General features: G+C 42.4%; 1 protein-coding gene across 1 annotated transcript in view; it reads right to left on the bottom strand.

Moving 5' to 3' along the window:
* MELK (maternal embryonic leucine zipper kinase) overlaps positions 1–17,747 on the bottom strand; it is a gene marked incomplete in the record, with an annotated part of 949,965 nt that overhangs the window by 518,955 nt on the left and 413,263 nt on the right. The window contains 1 exon segment of the mRNA XM_044058955.1: positions 1,399–1,497. Coding sequence (XP_043914890.1) covers positions 1,399–1,497 — 99 coding nt within the window.

Raw genomic sequence — 17,747 nt, 5'->3', positions numbered from 1 at the left:
CTTCTTTACATCTCTTAGAAATAATTATTCTCTGTAAAAGTTATTGTTGTATGCATGTGATACATGCTTTAGCTGTGGATTCTTGTACTATACATAAATCAGGTTTTTGCTTAATCTCTTTTTATAAACTTTATACTGTAAAGAATTCTCCCATTTTTGTTTAAACTTTCATTACTGTTTAACGATTGCACACAGTGTGTGGGTTTTTTCCCCCCAGACTTCCAGTGAAAAGGAGTTCATGCTAAACCCAGTCGGACTTTCAAGATAAACAAGGAAAATAAATAGAATAAAGTAATATACCAACTGGAAGTTAAAAATGGTTAGAATGGAAAGATCCAGTACAGATGCTGGAGGGAAGCAGTGCTAGGTTTTCAGGATGTGAGAAAGTAGCCCATCAGAAATGCTCGTTTAGAAGAAGATTGAGTGGAAAGGAGATTTAATGGAAGAAACCCTGCAACTCCATTTTTCACCATATCTTGATATTCTGTAGCAATACCAGAAAATATATCATCAGAAATACAGTCAAGTTATTTTGCCCCTGAATAGGAGCCATGTGACCCGACGTAATGAATTTTTTTCACAGACTGTCCCTCTTTATAGGACAGTGGTGAAAAGCCTCTAAAAGCACTGCCAGCTTTTCTTTTCACTGAATGACCTTGATTTGTGCTAACAAAGCTGTTTATACATTTAAAAATCTTCAAAACAGCAGGGATTTCAGGAAGTAGTCAAACCTACAATCTTTAAACTGCCAAACCTTTCAACAAACTCGGCCTGAGGAGACGCATGCAAGTTCAATAGCAGCTCTCCTGTACATTTTGTAGTAGTCAGCTGTTACTTCAAAGGCATGGTATTTTCAAACGTTCTTTAAGTCATTGTAAATCGTGTGAGCATGCAGGGTTTATTTTATTAATCTCGTTAATGGTCAACACTGAAATTGTTCTACAATTTAAGGACATGAAAACTTAAACAGCTTCCCCTTCTAGCCTGCAGTACACTTACCATACCTGCAGTTCTTTTGCACATGTGTACACTGTATATTTACCGAGGTGACTAGAGAGATCATCCAAGTCAGTCTAAAGCAGCAGCAACACTGGCAGAACTAACATTCCAATGTACAACACTACATGCTGTAATCCATGCAACTATCTAAAGACTTGTCACACAAGCTAATTAATGCATTAACTCAGTCAAGCAACATTACAACCTTCCACTGAGTATACATGACACCCGTAAGTAAGCAAAGTATTACTTCAATGTCTGCAGCTGTACTGCCATTTATTAGACTGTATTCCAAAACATTACAGGCTTAGAAAGCAGGGAGCTGCAAAAGCAATGTTACAAAGATACAGTTTGAAAAGCCTTGTCACTAAGGTATTCTTTGAGTCGTTATCAACTTACAGGAAATTTAGTATGCCATTCAACTGGGCAGGTGTAATCTTGCATTATCCATGGATGACCCAAAAGGTGTTTGATTGTAATCCTTCTCTTTGGGTCCACCTATAAAAAAAAAAAAAAAAAATCCTCCTGAGAAAAATTAACTCAGACTTCTAAAACTGAAAATGATGGTATCACAAAAAGCAGTATTAACAGAAAAGTTTCTACCTTTGTGTTGTGTTAAGCAAAAATCAGCAAAATAGTACAGCGTTGACCAACTAACTGACGTCCAAGGATTACTACAACAGTAGCATTCATGAGTAAATGAAATAGCCATAGTTGTTTAGTATGACCTGTCAAACCACCAGAGCTTTGAAGTCGGCCACTGGGCTCGTTTCTTACTTATACCACAGACTAGAGTAGCTTACCCCATGTATTTGGCCCTTTTTTGCAAAGATCCAAATAAGGTTAATACCAACAAGTGTTACTGTAGTCCATGCCATTACAATGGAGTTAGTATGGCCTCACAGAATCAGAGTTATCCAATCAGCTGCAAGAAGTACCTATTTAGGGTTTAGGGGGACATGGTACCCCCCTTGTCACACCTTCCATGCAGGCCAAATTGTTATTGGATGCCCAGCTGCTACGCTCTCGTTTTCTTTTTCATTCAGTCCATCTGTGTGTGGGGAGGGTATCTAATTGTGCAGTGATTCCTGGGCTCAAAACATCTACTGCTGCATTCAGTCACACCTATACTGTACCCTTCATTGGGATCACTGCTGCAATATCATTTATAAACAAGAACGCAAAAAGTAGCATTTGCTCTTGTAAGTCCTAGGGTGGGAAACAAAGACCTTGCAGGACAACAGCAGCAAGATTTACTCCGCTTTTACAGAATACAGCTAACCTGCAATACTTGGGGGGGGGGGGGTCTGGACTAGTGTCCAGGTTACTGTCTCGAATGTCCTGGCAGAAATATTCCTGAAAATAAATAAAAGGAAGGCAGTAGAAGTAGCTGCTGCCACATTGATGTATTAGTCTCTTCATGGTTCAGAACTATCATGGTTCTTGTAAACAAAAAAACAATGCAGCTAGTGACACTTAGATAAGGTCTACTTAAATATCGCAGTCTCCAGTTTGCTGGATCTGGAGGAAATGGCTAGTTCCACCTTCTCAACTTCTTTGGCCTTGACAAATAACTTCTCTGTGCTCACACAGGCAATGGAGAACACTTTCCCTTATATCGAGTCAGACTGGAATCTACAGGAATTTTTTCAGAGACAACCTATATAATCTGGGTATACAATGTGTTGGTCAAGGTTACTCCATCATGGTGAAAGAGCCCATGGCTCCAATACCATATGGAGATTTAGATTCATATCCTTGTCTAGCAGAAGTGATGGTCAAAAGGGAAACTGTCCTCTACGAGAAATTTTACAGCAAACTTAGTAATTACTTCAAAAGGTAGCAAAGTGAATGTTTTTAACAATTTAAATTCCAAGCAGGTGTCAATCCCCTCAATGGGGAGTTTAAAATGAATAGCCTTAAGTAAAAGCATGTTTATCAAAAGACTAGCCAGAGGAAGATCAGCAGGTCGTAACTATATACATGCACACCTGGGTAATACATAAAATAGTATGGACAAACAGAAGGGCTACTGAAAACTGATCTACTAAGAACGTGTATTGTTATGGTAAGTTTACTTACACATCTGTACTATGTTCAGCATTATGATCTATCTGTGCAGATTACCATAGTTTAGGAACACCTAGAGTGAAAAAAAATGCAAGAATCCAGGAGTCCTTGAAAATGGTTCTAGCAAAGCTAGTTACAAACCAGGAAAACTACTCCAGTTTGTAATGCTTTGTAAAAGTATCTACAGAGGACCAAGCTGATGACTCTAGATAAATAGAGTCCATTTTTTCCAAAAAGCCACAAAAGAAGCAAAGGCCCCAGTAGAGTGGGCCTTTACCCTGGCTGGAAACAATGGCTGTGACTGTTTCTTCCATTCTCTTCATAACAAAACCGCATGAGATAATCTACAGAATGTCAGCTTCAACACACCCTTTTTTTTTTATTAACTTCACAGAAGACAAAAGGTTGATCAGTTTTCCTGAAGGATTTAATCCTGTCATAGTATCGAAGCTGGTTTACTATTGAAATCTTAAAAGTAAAAAAAAAAGATGCTCAACAGTAAAGTAATTCGCTGAAAGTACACAATCTAACCATCCTAATGTCGAAAATCAGCTGTTAATAGGCATTTAACAGCAATGCCACCCTTGCCATTACTCCCTAGCTAGCATACCTAACATTCAGATTATGCAGGGGGGCAAGCCCCCTTACACCCCCCCAAACTATATATTCTAACTCCAAGATCACACTACAGTGTGGAAAGGGATGTATTTCCCTAACTGCACTGTACTGTACTGCGATCCCTGTACATCCCTTCGAACGTTCATATTTGCGAATGCAGAGTCCATTCGCAAATATAATGTTCGCTCATTTAACCTGCACATATGAAGTATTCGAACATCTGTAGTTTGAATACTTCAAAGCCATGCAATGGTACGCCGACATTCCAATGGTAAACCATCTAAGCTGTATATGGAATTCCATCTCCCTTGTTTTTAGATTGTGGAAACAGATGTAGATTATCAGATTGGCTCAGTGTAAATTCAAACTATTTTAGGTAAAAAAAGGAGGATTTATTCTTAAAGAAACCCTGTCCTTGTGGAAAATTATGTAGGATTGACTTGCCACAAGAGCTTGTGATGCCCATTGCTCTGACTTCTACAAGAGGAGATAATTTTCCATGTCAAAAACCTTGCCAGGCCAATCAGCCGTTTCAAATGGAACTGTTAGTTTTTCCAAGTACAAAGTTAAGATCCCAAGGAACACCAACCTATTTTCTATGCAGATGGTTATGTAAAAACCCCTTTCAAAAAATGCTCGACTTGAGGATATTTAGAAAGGGGTGTGGTCTAATGGCAGACAAAGCAGAAATTATCAAAAGATGACTGCTTAGGAAAGGCCAGGGAATGCTCATTCAATTACTGCTACAGTAACCTTAGCCACATGGATAGGTCACCACAACATACAGAAATTGGATTGACCCACCATAAGATCTAGCATGTCAGATACAGCCTATGCAGATGTCAAAGCAATAAGTAAATAATGTTTACTACATAATAAACAGTAAGACAGCCTGAAGAGACCATTCAAAATGAGCCAGTGTTATAGTCCCTGAAACAAAGCTCGGATCCAAAGTAGATGTCACCTGTTAACCATGTGGACATAATGTAAAACCCCTTTCAAAGGAGAACAGATACTGCTCTGAAATGGGACAGTTTAAGGGCAAACTTGCTGAAGTGGCCTAGAGATCAACCTTGATAAAGTAAGAGACCATAAGATAATGACTCATTAAATATCGCAACAAAAACAAAAAAAAAAGAGTTGCGTCTTATAACGTTCCACCTGTGTTGTCTATCTTCAATAATCCTTTGACTTTGGGAGCTCAGTTCCAAGCCTCAGAAAAGATTCTGCCGTTTATTTCAGCTTGTGCCTTTCAAACTCTCAAGCCATGCTCTACCCAGATTCCCCTCTCTAAATTACCTCAGATCGAGTTTGCCCAATATAGTGGCAAAGAAATGAGACCAGATCTGTGCCCCTATTATGAAGCCAGTATTCAGAATTATTCGGTCCACTAAGAGTCCTAAGGTGGGGGAAGGAGGGGGGCAATGTCAAGGATTAGTGAAGATCGCCACACAGATGGAACGTTAAGACATAACTTCTTTATCTGATGTTGTTAATCTTCACGTAATCCTTGACTGTGGGACAGAGTCCCTAGCTACCTGTATCTTGGAAGGTAACATGGCAGAATATTCTTGAGCACCATCGAACAGAGTGATACACGACCACCCCCCCTCCCCCAAGACCTGGTCCAATTTGTAATGAGTAATAAAGGTATGAGGAGATGCCCAAGTAGCTGCACAAATGTCATCTAAAGAAGCTCTAGCATGGAAAACTACAGAAGTCGCTACAACTCTAGTTGAATGAGCTTTCAAAGGTCGTGGTGGTTGGATACCCTTTGATTGATAAGGGTGATACAATCCCGAAGCCTTTTAGCCAAGGTAACCTTAGAAATTGGGTTACCTAAAGAAAGTGAGGAGAACGCTACAAATAATTGGTCAGATTTTCTGATGTCCTTTGTTGTATGAAGGTAAAAACATAATTACCTGTGAATTTCTAAATAAGTGTAAACAATACTCTCCCCTATTGGAAAAATTTAGAGAAGACAGGTAGGTGAAAGGTTTGATTGATATTAGATTCCAAAATGACTTTTGGCAAAAAGGAAGGACTAGTCCTGAGGGAAAACCTGTCCTTGTGAAATATTAAATAGGGGGGAATTACAAGACAAAGCTTGAATTTCTGATACTCTTCTTGCTGAGGTAATAGTTAATAAAAATATTTTAAGTCGCATGTAGCTGAAGGTTCAAAGTGAGATGAAGTGAGATTGAGCTGGGTCCAGAATTCAAGGTTTCCAAAGTAGATGAGGCCAAATGAAGGGAAACAGAGGTAATAGTTAATAAAAATATTTTAAGTCGCATGTAGCTGAAGGTTCAAAGTGAGATGAAGTGAGATTGAGCTGGGTCCAGAATTCAAGGTTTCCAAAGTAGATGAGGCCAAATGAAGGGAAACCAAATGTGTCAAGGCCAGAATGGGGCAATGAGGATTGTGTTTTTCGACCTCTTGGCTTTCTTTAGAAACTGAGACAGACGAGTTGTGGGAAAGGCATATAGAAGACAGGGGGGCCAGTCGTGGAAAAATGCATCTCTGGGTGACACCCCCATAGGTGGGATCAGGCCAAAGTAACTACTGCACTGTTTGTTCAGAGGGGACACAAACAGATCGCAGCAAGGTTGGCCCCAGTGGCGGAAAGTGTTTTCCATCACTACAGGATTGAGAGACTGCTCGTGAGGCATCAGAATAGTTCTGCTGAGCTCATCCACTATCACGTTGGAGCTCTCTAGAATATGCGCTGCCATGAGAAAGCAGTTGGAAGAAATTGCCCACTGCCAAATTCAGAGGGCTTCTCGACAAAGTGGACAAGATTTGGTTCCTCCTTGTTTGTTCATGTCCCAGATTACCGGCATGTTGTCCATCTGAATTGCCACTGTTCCCACGGGAAGGGGATCTTGAAATCCTTGCAATGCTAAAAGCACCACCCTCATCTCTATAGCACTGATGTGCAAATTGGCCTCCAGTTGGGACAAAGTGCTTTGGACTGTCCTTTCCAGTTAACATCCCCCACCCTATCTGGGAAGGATCCATGGTCACTATGGCTTGGAGTTGTGGAAAGATAGCCCGAAAGGACCTCTTTGGAATGCAGCCACCAAGACAGGTCTTGTTTGCAGGGATTGGTGATCAAGATGTGATGCGACATCGGTTGATTCATTAATGACCACTGGGAGACCAGAAGCCATTGGAGAATCCTCATGACATATCTGGCCAAGGGAACTAGGGTAATAGAGGTTGCCACAGAGCCCAACATCTGTACGATGAGTCTGGCTGGAACAGTTCTGTTCTGAAGAATATAGTTTACTTGTGACCTGATCTTTTGGAGCCTTTCTACTGCAATGAAGCAATTCCTGTAACTGTGTTTAACAGAGCTCCAATAAATTCCAGCGGTTGTGTAGGCTGCAGATTTGACATTTTGTATTTTATTGCAATGCCTAAGGAAGTGCAAAGATGTAGGGTATAAACCCTTGCCCTATCGAGTTGATGCATGGTGGTAGCAGTAAGGAGCCAGTCAGATATAAGGAAAGACTCGAAATCCCAGCAGTTTGAGATGAGTTGCTACTACTGCCATGCATCTGGTAAACACCCTGGGGGCCATGGTGAGACCAAAGGGCAGTGCTCTGAACTGAAAGTGACCGATTCTCAGCTGGAACTGCAGGAATCTTCGGGAGCATTTGTCCACTTTTATGTGGTAATGCACATCCTGAAGATCTATAGAGCACATCCAGTAGTCTTTTTCCAAGAAAGTATGGAGTGAACTAAGACCATACAGAACTTAGTTTGCTAAACCGACTTGCTGAACTAGCTGAGATACAAAATGAGTAGTCAGTTGCCTGTTTTTTTGGGCACTAAAAAAAATCTAGAGTAAAACCCGGTTCCTCTCTGGTCTGGTGGGATATTTCTGGATGACTTTTGGAGCAGCTTTTGAATTTCTACAACCTGCTGCTTCCCTGTGACTAGTTGCAACGTCCAGGAGTCTGTTTTTGAATTCATGGAAAGGGGAATGATATAGCCTCTGGAAATGATCCCCTGCACACATTTGTCTGTTATTTGTAGCCAAGCAGATTGGTGCAGGGATAATCGTCCCGACTGCCTCCAGAGGAAGGCAAATTGGGCCTCCATTCAGGAGTGCTGGTAGGAGGTACCAGAGAAGGAAACTCTGGACCCCTGGTTCTGCAGGCTACCTCTTCCTTGACAATGGAGTCTTCCATTGTTACTTCCCCCTATGCCATGGGAGAAGTCTTTGCCATGCGAGTCGTGGAAAGACCCTTGGGTCTTTTTTTACCATAGCCTCCTACTTCTCTGGCTGTTGAGGAGTGGAGAAGCATACGCCTATGGTGTAACATCTTCCCATCTTTCTCACCTCCAGCCAGTGTGTTTTACTTTGGGTCCAAATAGGGATGATCCATCAAATGGAGCATTGATGAATGAAGATTTAAATGGCTCCGCAAAGTCAAACCACATCCAGGCACGTCTTCTGATGGCTATGCCTGAACCCGCTGTTCTTGTCATCTCTTCGGCCACATGGGCAATTAGCCTCATACACGAGTTATGAATAGATTAAAGGGTAGTGAGCAGAGAGGCAACCTTGTTTCGGAACCCTTCGGCTACTGCTCCTGCAAGAGTATCTCAGCTCATTAATCAGATCTTTCTGCAACCTGGTAAAATGCGCCATGTAGTTCAAAGACCTGAGAGCAAAGGTCGAAGCATAAACTCGCTTCCCAAACCTATCCGTATTCCTAGATGCCTTGTTAGGAGGATGGATAGGACTTTCTTCTGCAAGTTCCATTTTAGTGGCTGCCACTATCACCATAGCGTCTACAGGGATACCCTTAGCCCAATGCTGCTCATCCTTAGGGGCAGATCGAATCCTGTCAGACCTCTTAGGGATACACTTGGAGTCAGGAATTTTCCAGGCCCAATGAGCAATCCATTTAATAAGCTCATTATCAGGTAGAGAGATCCAAGAGGTAGAAGGCTGGGCACAAAAAGCCTCCAGGTATACAGATTTCTCCAGGTAAGGCTGGAGGAAAGTCCAGCCACCTCTGTTTCAGGATTTCCAGGATGTCCCTAAAAGGAAACATCAGGGGGTGACCTGGGGGAACCTTCTCCTGCATCAAAATTGGTATGGTCTGTGACCAACTCCTCAGGGCAGTCCAAGTTCTTCCTTTTGCACTTTTTCTTCGAAGGTACTTCCTCAGTGGGATGTTCTGGGGAAGTATCCGAAGAGGAAACCACCAGAGTGGGTCACTCCAGAGGCTTTTGTGCACCGTCTCAGTGATGAGACTGGTGGAAGCTCTAGACCAAGGGATACAGCAGTTTGGCTCGATCGGGGTGGCAAAGACTGCGAGATTCCATGATTCGAAACACTGTTCCCCCCCCCATAGAGGGATGGGAGCCCAGAACAGAAAGATTCTTTCAGAACAGTGGTCCCACACCCTGCACCAAGGAAGCCACTTCTGAAGCAGGAGCCTGGGTCATACCCATGAATGCCAAGGCACAGTGTGGCAAGGAAGACTCTGAAAGAATCTAAGCAGAGCCCTGCCCCTCGGGACCCACAATGAAGCCCTGACCTCGGGAGGTCTCCGGTTCAAATAAGCCAAAGAACTCAAGGCAACCCTCGGTTCTGGAGAAAAATCTCCAACCGGAACAGAGGCCGTCTGAGCCGGGCAGGTCTGTGCCAGGGGTTCCAAAGACTCTGCTGGAATCGGAGGAGGAATGTTTGTGTCGAAGGCCCAGTTCCGGAGCAGAGTTGGCTGGGAACTGAAGATAGAGGTAATCCCCTCACCATTAGGAGCTGGTCGAACAATCTCTTGGTGTCTGATTCCGAGCAACTCTTAGTAGACTGAACAAATTATATCGGAGCTCTATGAGGTCTCTGTTCCAGGAATAGGTTGGGTGGTCTATCTGAAATGGATCAACCATAAGGGAATATTTAATTCGCAGTAAAATAAAGATCGTCTGCTTCAATACCAAAGCTGCAGGTGTCTGTCCCATAGTAGTGGTCAGTGTCGAACCATTTTTGCCTATTGGCGCCGTGGAAGCTGTTGATTCTGTAGACTGTTTAGACAATTTGGTGGGTGGTTCCAATAAACTTTTCAGTACCGAATGAGAGACTATTTGGTCTAGAAGAGGAAAAGTATGACGAGTTGGCTTCAATTCTAGGACCAGATATGGCCTCCTCGAAGTCCCCTTTAACAGACCCTTCAATATTTGTTTTTCCACTCAGTGAGAGTCCTGGCGGAAAAACCATGACAAATGGCACAATCCTCCTGAAGGTGGACAACACTTAAACAGTAGACACACATAACATGCCAATATGAATTGGGCATTTTCCTGAGACATTTTTGGCACACCTTGAAATCTGAGGTGTCCTTGGAAGATTTTTCAGCCATACTAGGTTAAGAAAGCCTAGTGCTGACAACACTCGCAGACACACACACACAGACTAACAGAAAAGGGATACAAAAGTTCTACTATTTGTATAATTTTATAGACAGGAGGAGAAAGGTACCAACAATGGTAACCAGAAATACCTTAAAAGGTAAAGGAAGGGATAAGAAGGTACCAACGATGGTATGTAAAGTAACTACCCAATGGTAGAGGGAGAGAGAAGAGAAAAGCAAATAGAGGATCACTCACACATGCTAAAATGGAAAGGAGAGGTGCAGGTAGAAAGGAAAGCACACAAGCAGAGAAAAATACAGAAAAACTTACTCAAAATCACTGCCAAAGCTCAAAAGAGGTTGGACGCGTCTAACATGTAGTAAATAAGATCGGAGGTAATTTAAAGAGGAGCATCATGGGTAGAGCCTGGCTCGAGAGTTTGGAAGGTGTGAGCTGAAGTAAACAGCAGTCTCAGTTCCAAGGATCAGAACAGATCCCCCACAGTCGAGGATTAAGTTTACGTAAAGATTGACATCAGATCCAGGGTTAGAGAAATCCTGAAAAGGACCTGGTTCTAAATACAGCATCAGCAAGAAAATCTTAGCCATTTACAAGTATACAATTTCCTAGTAGCGGGTTTCTCTGCCTCAACACCTGTTGCATGCCCTCAGATAAGATGCCTTCAAGATATCACTACTGAATCTTACGTGCAAGTCAGTTGATGTATCAATTGTCTTCAGGGAGTAGACCCATTCTGTAAGGAAGTTTCTGGTAGTTGTCCTTGGCCAATTCCATAAGAACGTACAGTTGTGTAAAATCTTATCATAATGGCAGATGTCCTTTTCATTGTTGCAGTATTCCTTACAATAGGATCCCCCTGCCAGGGGCAGCCCGACATCCAGCCAGTATACCAAAGTTACACCATACATAACATGTATGTTCCCCATGTACAGTGTAGGGCATAAAAGGTTACATCCAGATGCAACATCCTCAGAAATGACAGCCCCAGTTGGAACACCAGTCCAAGGAAGAGAGAGGAACCAAGCACATCCAGAAGGGAAATAACCAGGTGGAGGAGGAGAGAGGGAATACTGCAACAGTGAAGAGAATGACATCTACAGTTACATTAAGATTTTATAAAACTGTACCATGTCCTTCAATTTCACGGTTGCAGTACTCCTTACAATAGAGTGTGCTCAAAAGCTCATGAAAAGAGCGGGAGCAGGAAGGACCAGCAGATCCCTCTAGGAACCCATGAAGGATGGTCCTAGCAAAACCAAATCTATACCTGGATTTCACATCAAACTTCTAGAGCTTGGTAAATCAGCTAATGAAGCGAGCATTCATACCAACAATCACAGATGGCATTTGGACTGGCAGCAAAGAAGTTCTGAAAATGGTACGTCCAGATGTCACCTTTATGCCCTACGCTGTACACAGGGAGCGTGTGTATGACATACTGTGCATCTTTAGCAACCTAAAGGCTTTGGTATACTGGCAGGACATCAGGCTGCCCTTGGCAACTGATGCCTATTGTAAGGATTACTGCAATAGTGAAATGGAAGGACAGCCACTGTTGCCCAAACCAGAAGGGAGTCACTGCAATGATTTTGCAGAGTCCACCCGAATCTTTGAAATGAAATGGTGGAAAGGGTGGAAAAGCATACAGGAACATTCCCGTCCAAGTTAATGAAAAAGCCTCCATTTTCAGACTTGGATTGCAAGGAAGCCTGGAGCAATTTCTTTAATTGCCTCTTTTGGCTGGTGGCCAATATACATACATACAAATATTTCAAGCACAGGCATTAAATTTCCTCCTAGCTTGCCAATATGCCAAAACACTTGTTCCGGTAAGTGTTCATGCTGCTCTTAGAAATATCTAAACGAGTACTTGCTTTAATGTAATTTGTAGTCATTCCATCAATTAGCTGCTCTCTCAAAGAACCAATTAGTACACTACCCGAGGAGCTCCCCACAGCTGGATCAATTCTTGGAAGACCACCCCCCCAGCCGTATTCAATTTCTTTTCAAGAGTATGCTCTGGTCTTGCTCAGCTTGTCTGCCACAATTTGCTCTGATGAAATGTAGCAGGTGTGAAAAGCTCAAGATAGCTAAATTGCTACCTTCCAAGCCACCACAGTTTGTTAGCACACACAGCAAAATCCAATGCCTCCCCATCTATGTACACAGCAAAATCCAATGCCTCCCAGTCTATGTACCACATCATTGTGGTGTTGTCTACAATGACTGGCAGAAGTACTGGGGACCACAGATGACAAAGAAATTTGAGATCCTTTATTACTGCCAGCATCTGCTTGACATTTGTGTGTTTTGATCTGTCTCGTTTGTTCTACAGATCCTGCACTTCTCTCTTCGCAAAGCACAACTCCAGAATCTGAAAAGTCAAGGGGGTGAATATGTTGGGACCATATTGATTTCAGATATCACAGAATTTTCCTCCTATGGAGTCTGACAAAGCAAATTATGAAAACAGATGCCATGAACCCTACAATCCTGAGATAATTAAAAGGTTGAAGTCTGACTGAATAGAAAAAAATCAATAAGAGATCTAGATACAAATTTCACCTTTTCTTGTGGAAGAAAACCCTTCTGAAAGAATGTGTCCAGAAGGTAACTGGGGAATAGTACCCTCAAAGGAATGCAAGAGGATTTTTACATGTTCACTTAGAAACAGTCTAAGAAGAGATTTCTTACCCAGATAGATTCCTGACATTTTGTAAGCCTGCAAAGATAAAGTCCAAATAAGGAAAAATGTGATTACTCTGCAGACAGCAATGGGCTATCAAAGCAGATGGACCAAAGGGCAATGCAGAGAACTGAAAACAAAATCAGAGAATTTTGGGAAAGCTGTAATATTCTGTGGCAATAGGAATGTAATTTGTCTCAAATCCAGGGTTTAAAAAAAAAAAAAAAAAAACTGAAGAGGAGGAATCCAAGGTAACAGGCTTGAAGGGACAACATTTTGAACTTTGGAACTTTCATAAAGTGGTTGAAAAAGGAAAGATCTAGAACTGGTTTCCAAAGCACTTCTTTCTTTGGCACCAGAATAATTTAATATAAACCTTTTCCAACCTGGTTTGGAGAAACCAAATGTATTGCTTGTACAGACAGCATATACTGAATGACTGAAGATAACTGGGAAGTTGGACTTTGGAGAGGTAGAAGACTACCCTGGAAAGGATGGAGAGAATCCTCTCCAAATGACCTTCAGAACCTATTTGTCTAACATGCTGCCAGAGGGGGAAAAATATTCTGGACTGGATTGCCAGGGTGGGAGAAGGGGGTATATGCAACAGTCAATCACCACAAATACTGGGAATGTCCTTTTTTCATATGCAAGTACTGAGCTAGCTGCCCTTGCAAGCCATATTAAGCCTAGCCAATTTCGCGTTTTGTGCTCAAAATAGCCTATCCCATTTGGTTAGAGATTGGCCTTGTCCATCCCATAGACGATAATTATACATTACCCCTAATGACAAAAACTGGAATCATGCCATTGATAATTGGAGGTGACCCATGCATGGGATAAAGCATTTAGGAGCGGCATCTGTCCATTAGTACAGGGTGCAGTACTTGGGTAAATTTTCCGTTTCACCATCTACAGATCTAAGCTGAGCTGAAAAATGGACAGAGATGAACTTTGTTTTATGTGGATGGGAAGTCTCTCCTGTGGCAGCACTGTGGAAGAGGTTTAGATCCCTAGACAGAGCATTTCTGATGCCCTTGGATTTACAGCACATCAGTAGGTCAATTAGTAATTGGTTGAAGGATGTCTTCTATGCCAGACACAGGTCACATTAGCGGTTTGTAGGATACAGAGTAGTGACAGGGCTTTGAGTCTGTCCATATACCATATTTTCCAGACCTTGTATATTTGTAGTAAAGCATCTCTGGGGTTGTTCCAGTTTCATGTGCCTGGACAGACATGCCAAACAGGGCATTATATTCAATGACTGGCCTGAGGGATAACTGAAGGGAAACAATGACATCTCTAGATCTAGACACACTCCATTTACAAGCTGTGCAATATAGAGCAACTTTCTCACAATAGACATGTTGGTCAAAAGATGGGTCATCTCTTGCGGGGGGGGGGGGTATTGTCGAGGTAGCGCCCTGGGGTAGATTACTTCCCAAATGATACAATAATGCATTTTTTGCATTTAGTTTTACACCATGATTTTATAGTTATTCGAGACACCTTCCTGCAGGATGGCCAAGCCATTTGGGGTTGACTGCTCTCATTTTACACTTCTCTGCAGTCAGGCAGAGCTCTTTGATATTGGCTTTTACTTCAGAAAATGCCAAACAAGAGAGGTCCCTGCACAGAACATGGGTGATTCCACTGGTAACTGGTCTATTTGTGGAGATAGCTTCCCCTATTTTGAGTTACCCTGCCACTTTTGTCTGAAAGTCTCCTTTCTAGAAGCTTGTTGCTGCTAGTTCTGCTTTTTGTTAAAAGATAGAGTTTGATGAAAAGTTCTTTGCAAACTTGGGAAAGGAGGGTTGAAGAAAATCTGAGCAACCCCATTGATTTGTTTTCCTTCTTTCAAATTGTTTGAGAACCAGTGTAGTAGAGGACCCAAATGAAACTTTCTTATCTAAACGATTCAGAATTTTAGCTTTAATATTTTCCCACAATTTAAAGAATACCTATCCAACTACCTTTCTGAAAACGGTCAATTATGCTACTCATGTTATCAAAATATGCCAACAGAGAATAGCATGATAGCCTGCCAGTTGAAATCTAAAAAAGTGGCAGAATTTTTTACCCCGAATGTGTCAAAAGCTTCAATCCGTGGTAGTTTTTTTTCTGCAGATGAATTAGAAACCAAATGCAGCAGGTTCAGCTCTGGGATGAAAAAATAAATATTTAGGGGCTAGTGGTTGACTTAAGCACACCAAGCATTAATAAAATTGTCAAAAGCTGTCAAGTAGAGAAAAGTACAGTTTTGTACCTACCATAAACGTAGATGTCCGATAGATATGCAACTGCAGTCCTTACATATGGGTTGTCCTGCCTCAGGCAGCCCTTCGGTCGGCCGGATTCCAAAGTCTGGGTCTGGCGTCGGCTGATGTCGCCTCTTCCCTGACGTCAGAGCGGCTGGGGTATAAAAGCATCCGCCAACGCCATCTTCTTCAGTGTTTCTTGCCCCAGATGCCAGGTGCCCTCCAAGGAAGGCTAAATTTAGACTGGATAAAAAATTCCAGACATGCACAACAGTAATAAATAGATACACCATAACAGATTTTCCCAAGCTAATTTGAAAAAGGGAAGTGGACCCAAAAGGAAGAATTTACAGAGGGGTAGGAGGGAGGGAAAAAGTACAGTTTTGTACCTACCATAAATGTAGATGTTCGAAGATCCACATTGCTGCAGTCCTTACACTTGGGTAGTCCGCTGTCCACGGTCGGCCCGAATATCAAAGTATAAGGCTGACATCGGTCAGGGCGCATTTAACTGACGTCAGGACGTCAGGGTACAAATGCGCATGACCGACGTCATATCCTCAGTCTTTTCTTGCCCCAGATGTCAGAAGACCTTAAAAATAAAGGTCAAAACCAAAAGACAGCAAACAAATAACCAACCACCCTTGCACTAACTATATGTACAAGATATATACAATATACACAATATGTACAACCCAACCCACGCAACCACCTCCAACTACAGAGGGGAAGGAGGGAGGGTAAATTGGACTGCAGCAATGTGGATCTTCGAACATCTACATTTATGGTAGGTACAAAACTGTACTATGTTCTTCATCTCACATTGCTGCAGTCCTTACACTTGGGTAGAATCCCAAAGCAGAGGTAAGGGAGGATGGCTAACTATAAGGAAGCAGGAGCTGCCAAAATGCCCTGCAAAACCGCAGTGGCAAACCAGCCCTGGACTTAGAGTAAAGTGGCAGGTGATAATGCCTAGAGAAAGTATGCACAGAACTCCAAGTAGCTGCCTCCAAAATATCCTTGGTTGCCACTCCCCTCAAAAAAGCTGTTGAAGTGGCAGTAGCCCTAGTGGAATGAGGCCTAATCCCAGCTGGAACCTCCTTGCCATGATGGGAATAACAGAAAGCAATGCAAAACCCAATCCACTTAGAAATAGTTTGTTTTGACACAGGCTTGCCCTGAGAACTCAAAGCAAAAGAAACAAACAATTGCTGAGACTACCTGAACCCTTTAGTTCTGTCCAAATAATAACGCAACTGCCTGTGTACATCCAAAGTGTGCAAAATCTTTTCCCCTTATTTTGGGGATTTGCATAAAAGTAGGCAAATGAATAGTCTGGTTTAAAGCCACACTAGAAACCACCTTAGGCATAAAGGAAGGATTAGTACGTAATGATACCCTATCCTTATGGAAAATCAAGAAGGCTCAACTGCCATAAGGGCCTGTAATTCAGAAACCCTTCTTGCAGAGGTAATGGCCAACAAAAGCAGTCTTCCATGATAAATATTTCAACTCAGCAGTAGCTGCAGGCTCAAAAGGTTGTAGAGTGAGTTTCTCCAACACAAAATTGAGATCCCAAGCAGGAGTAGGAGCTCTTCGTGGGGTCTTATATTCTTTGCCCCTCTAAGAAATTGCTTGAACAAAGGATGAGAAAACAATGGCGGGTCGCAATCATAGTGAGCTGAAATTGCTGCAGCATGAACTTTAATAGAAGAGAAAGACAAACCTTTGTCTAGTAACTCAGTAAGATATTGAAGAGCCACACACAAATTAGGCTCAGAAACATCAAAATCTTTTGCTGCACTCCAAAATAAAAATCTCTTCCATTTATCAGCGCACACTTTCCTTGTACTAGGCCTTCTAGCTTCCAAAATAACATTCAAAACTTGCTGAGGAAGTGGAGGCCCATTATGGTTCAAAACAGAATATGCCAGGCTGTTAGGTGCAGAGAGTGAAGCTTGACATTGAGCAAATGGTTGTCCTCCTGTGACAACAGGTGTGGAATCAAGGCAAAGGCCATGGAGGCTTCCGTACTAGACTTCTTAGTAATGGGTACCAGTGCTGTCGAGGCCAATCCGGAGCTATTAAAATCATCCTTGGCTTGTCCTGTCTGACCTTCAGAAGTACCTTTGGGAGGAGAGGCAGAGGTGGAAAGGCATACACATGAAGATTGCTCCAATTGAAAGAAAGAGCATCCACTCTCCAAGCTGTGGGATGAAACCTTTTGTGCAAAACTTTGGCAGCTGATGGTTTAGTGGAGAAGCTTAACAGATCTATGTCTGGAGTTCCCATGACACTGTCAATTTCTGAAATACATGAGGATCCAATTTCCACTGTGGGGATCCATAATTGCCTGCTCAACACATCTGCTAAGGAGTTCTGTGCTCCTGGCAGAAACCTTGCCTGAAGATTGAGCTGTAAACTGAGAGCAGTCTCCCACAAAATCATTGCTTGCCTGCATAGAGGATAAGAATGCCCCTTGCTTGTTGATGTACCACATGACAGTTGTGTTGTCTGTTAGAATCAACACCTGTCCTGGAAGAAGGAATTCCTTGAAAGCTATTAATGCAAACTGGACTGCTAACATCTCCTTCATGTTGATATGTAGATGTTGTAGTCTGACAGGCCACTTGTTTTGTATCCACTTTCCATTTAGATGAGCTCCCCAAGCTTTGTCTGAGGCATCTGTCGTTAAAATCTGACTTGCCTCTGGCCGGGTC

The sequence above is a fragment of the Protopterus annectens genome, chromosome 17.part0 (assembly GCF_019279795.1).
Source record: "Protopterus annectens isolate FY-2018-M chromosome 17.part0, PAN1.0, whole genome shotgun sequence".
NCBI classification, from domain to species: Eukaryota; Metazoa; Chordata; order Ceratodontiformes; family Protopteridae; genus Protopterus; species Protopterus annectens.
This window is presented reverse-complemented; position numbering and strand designations above follow the sequence as displayed.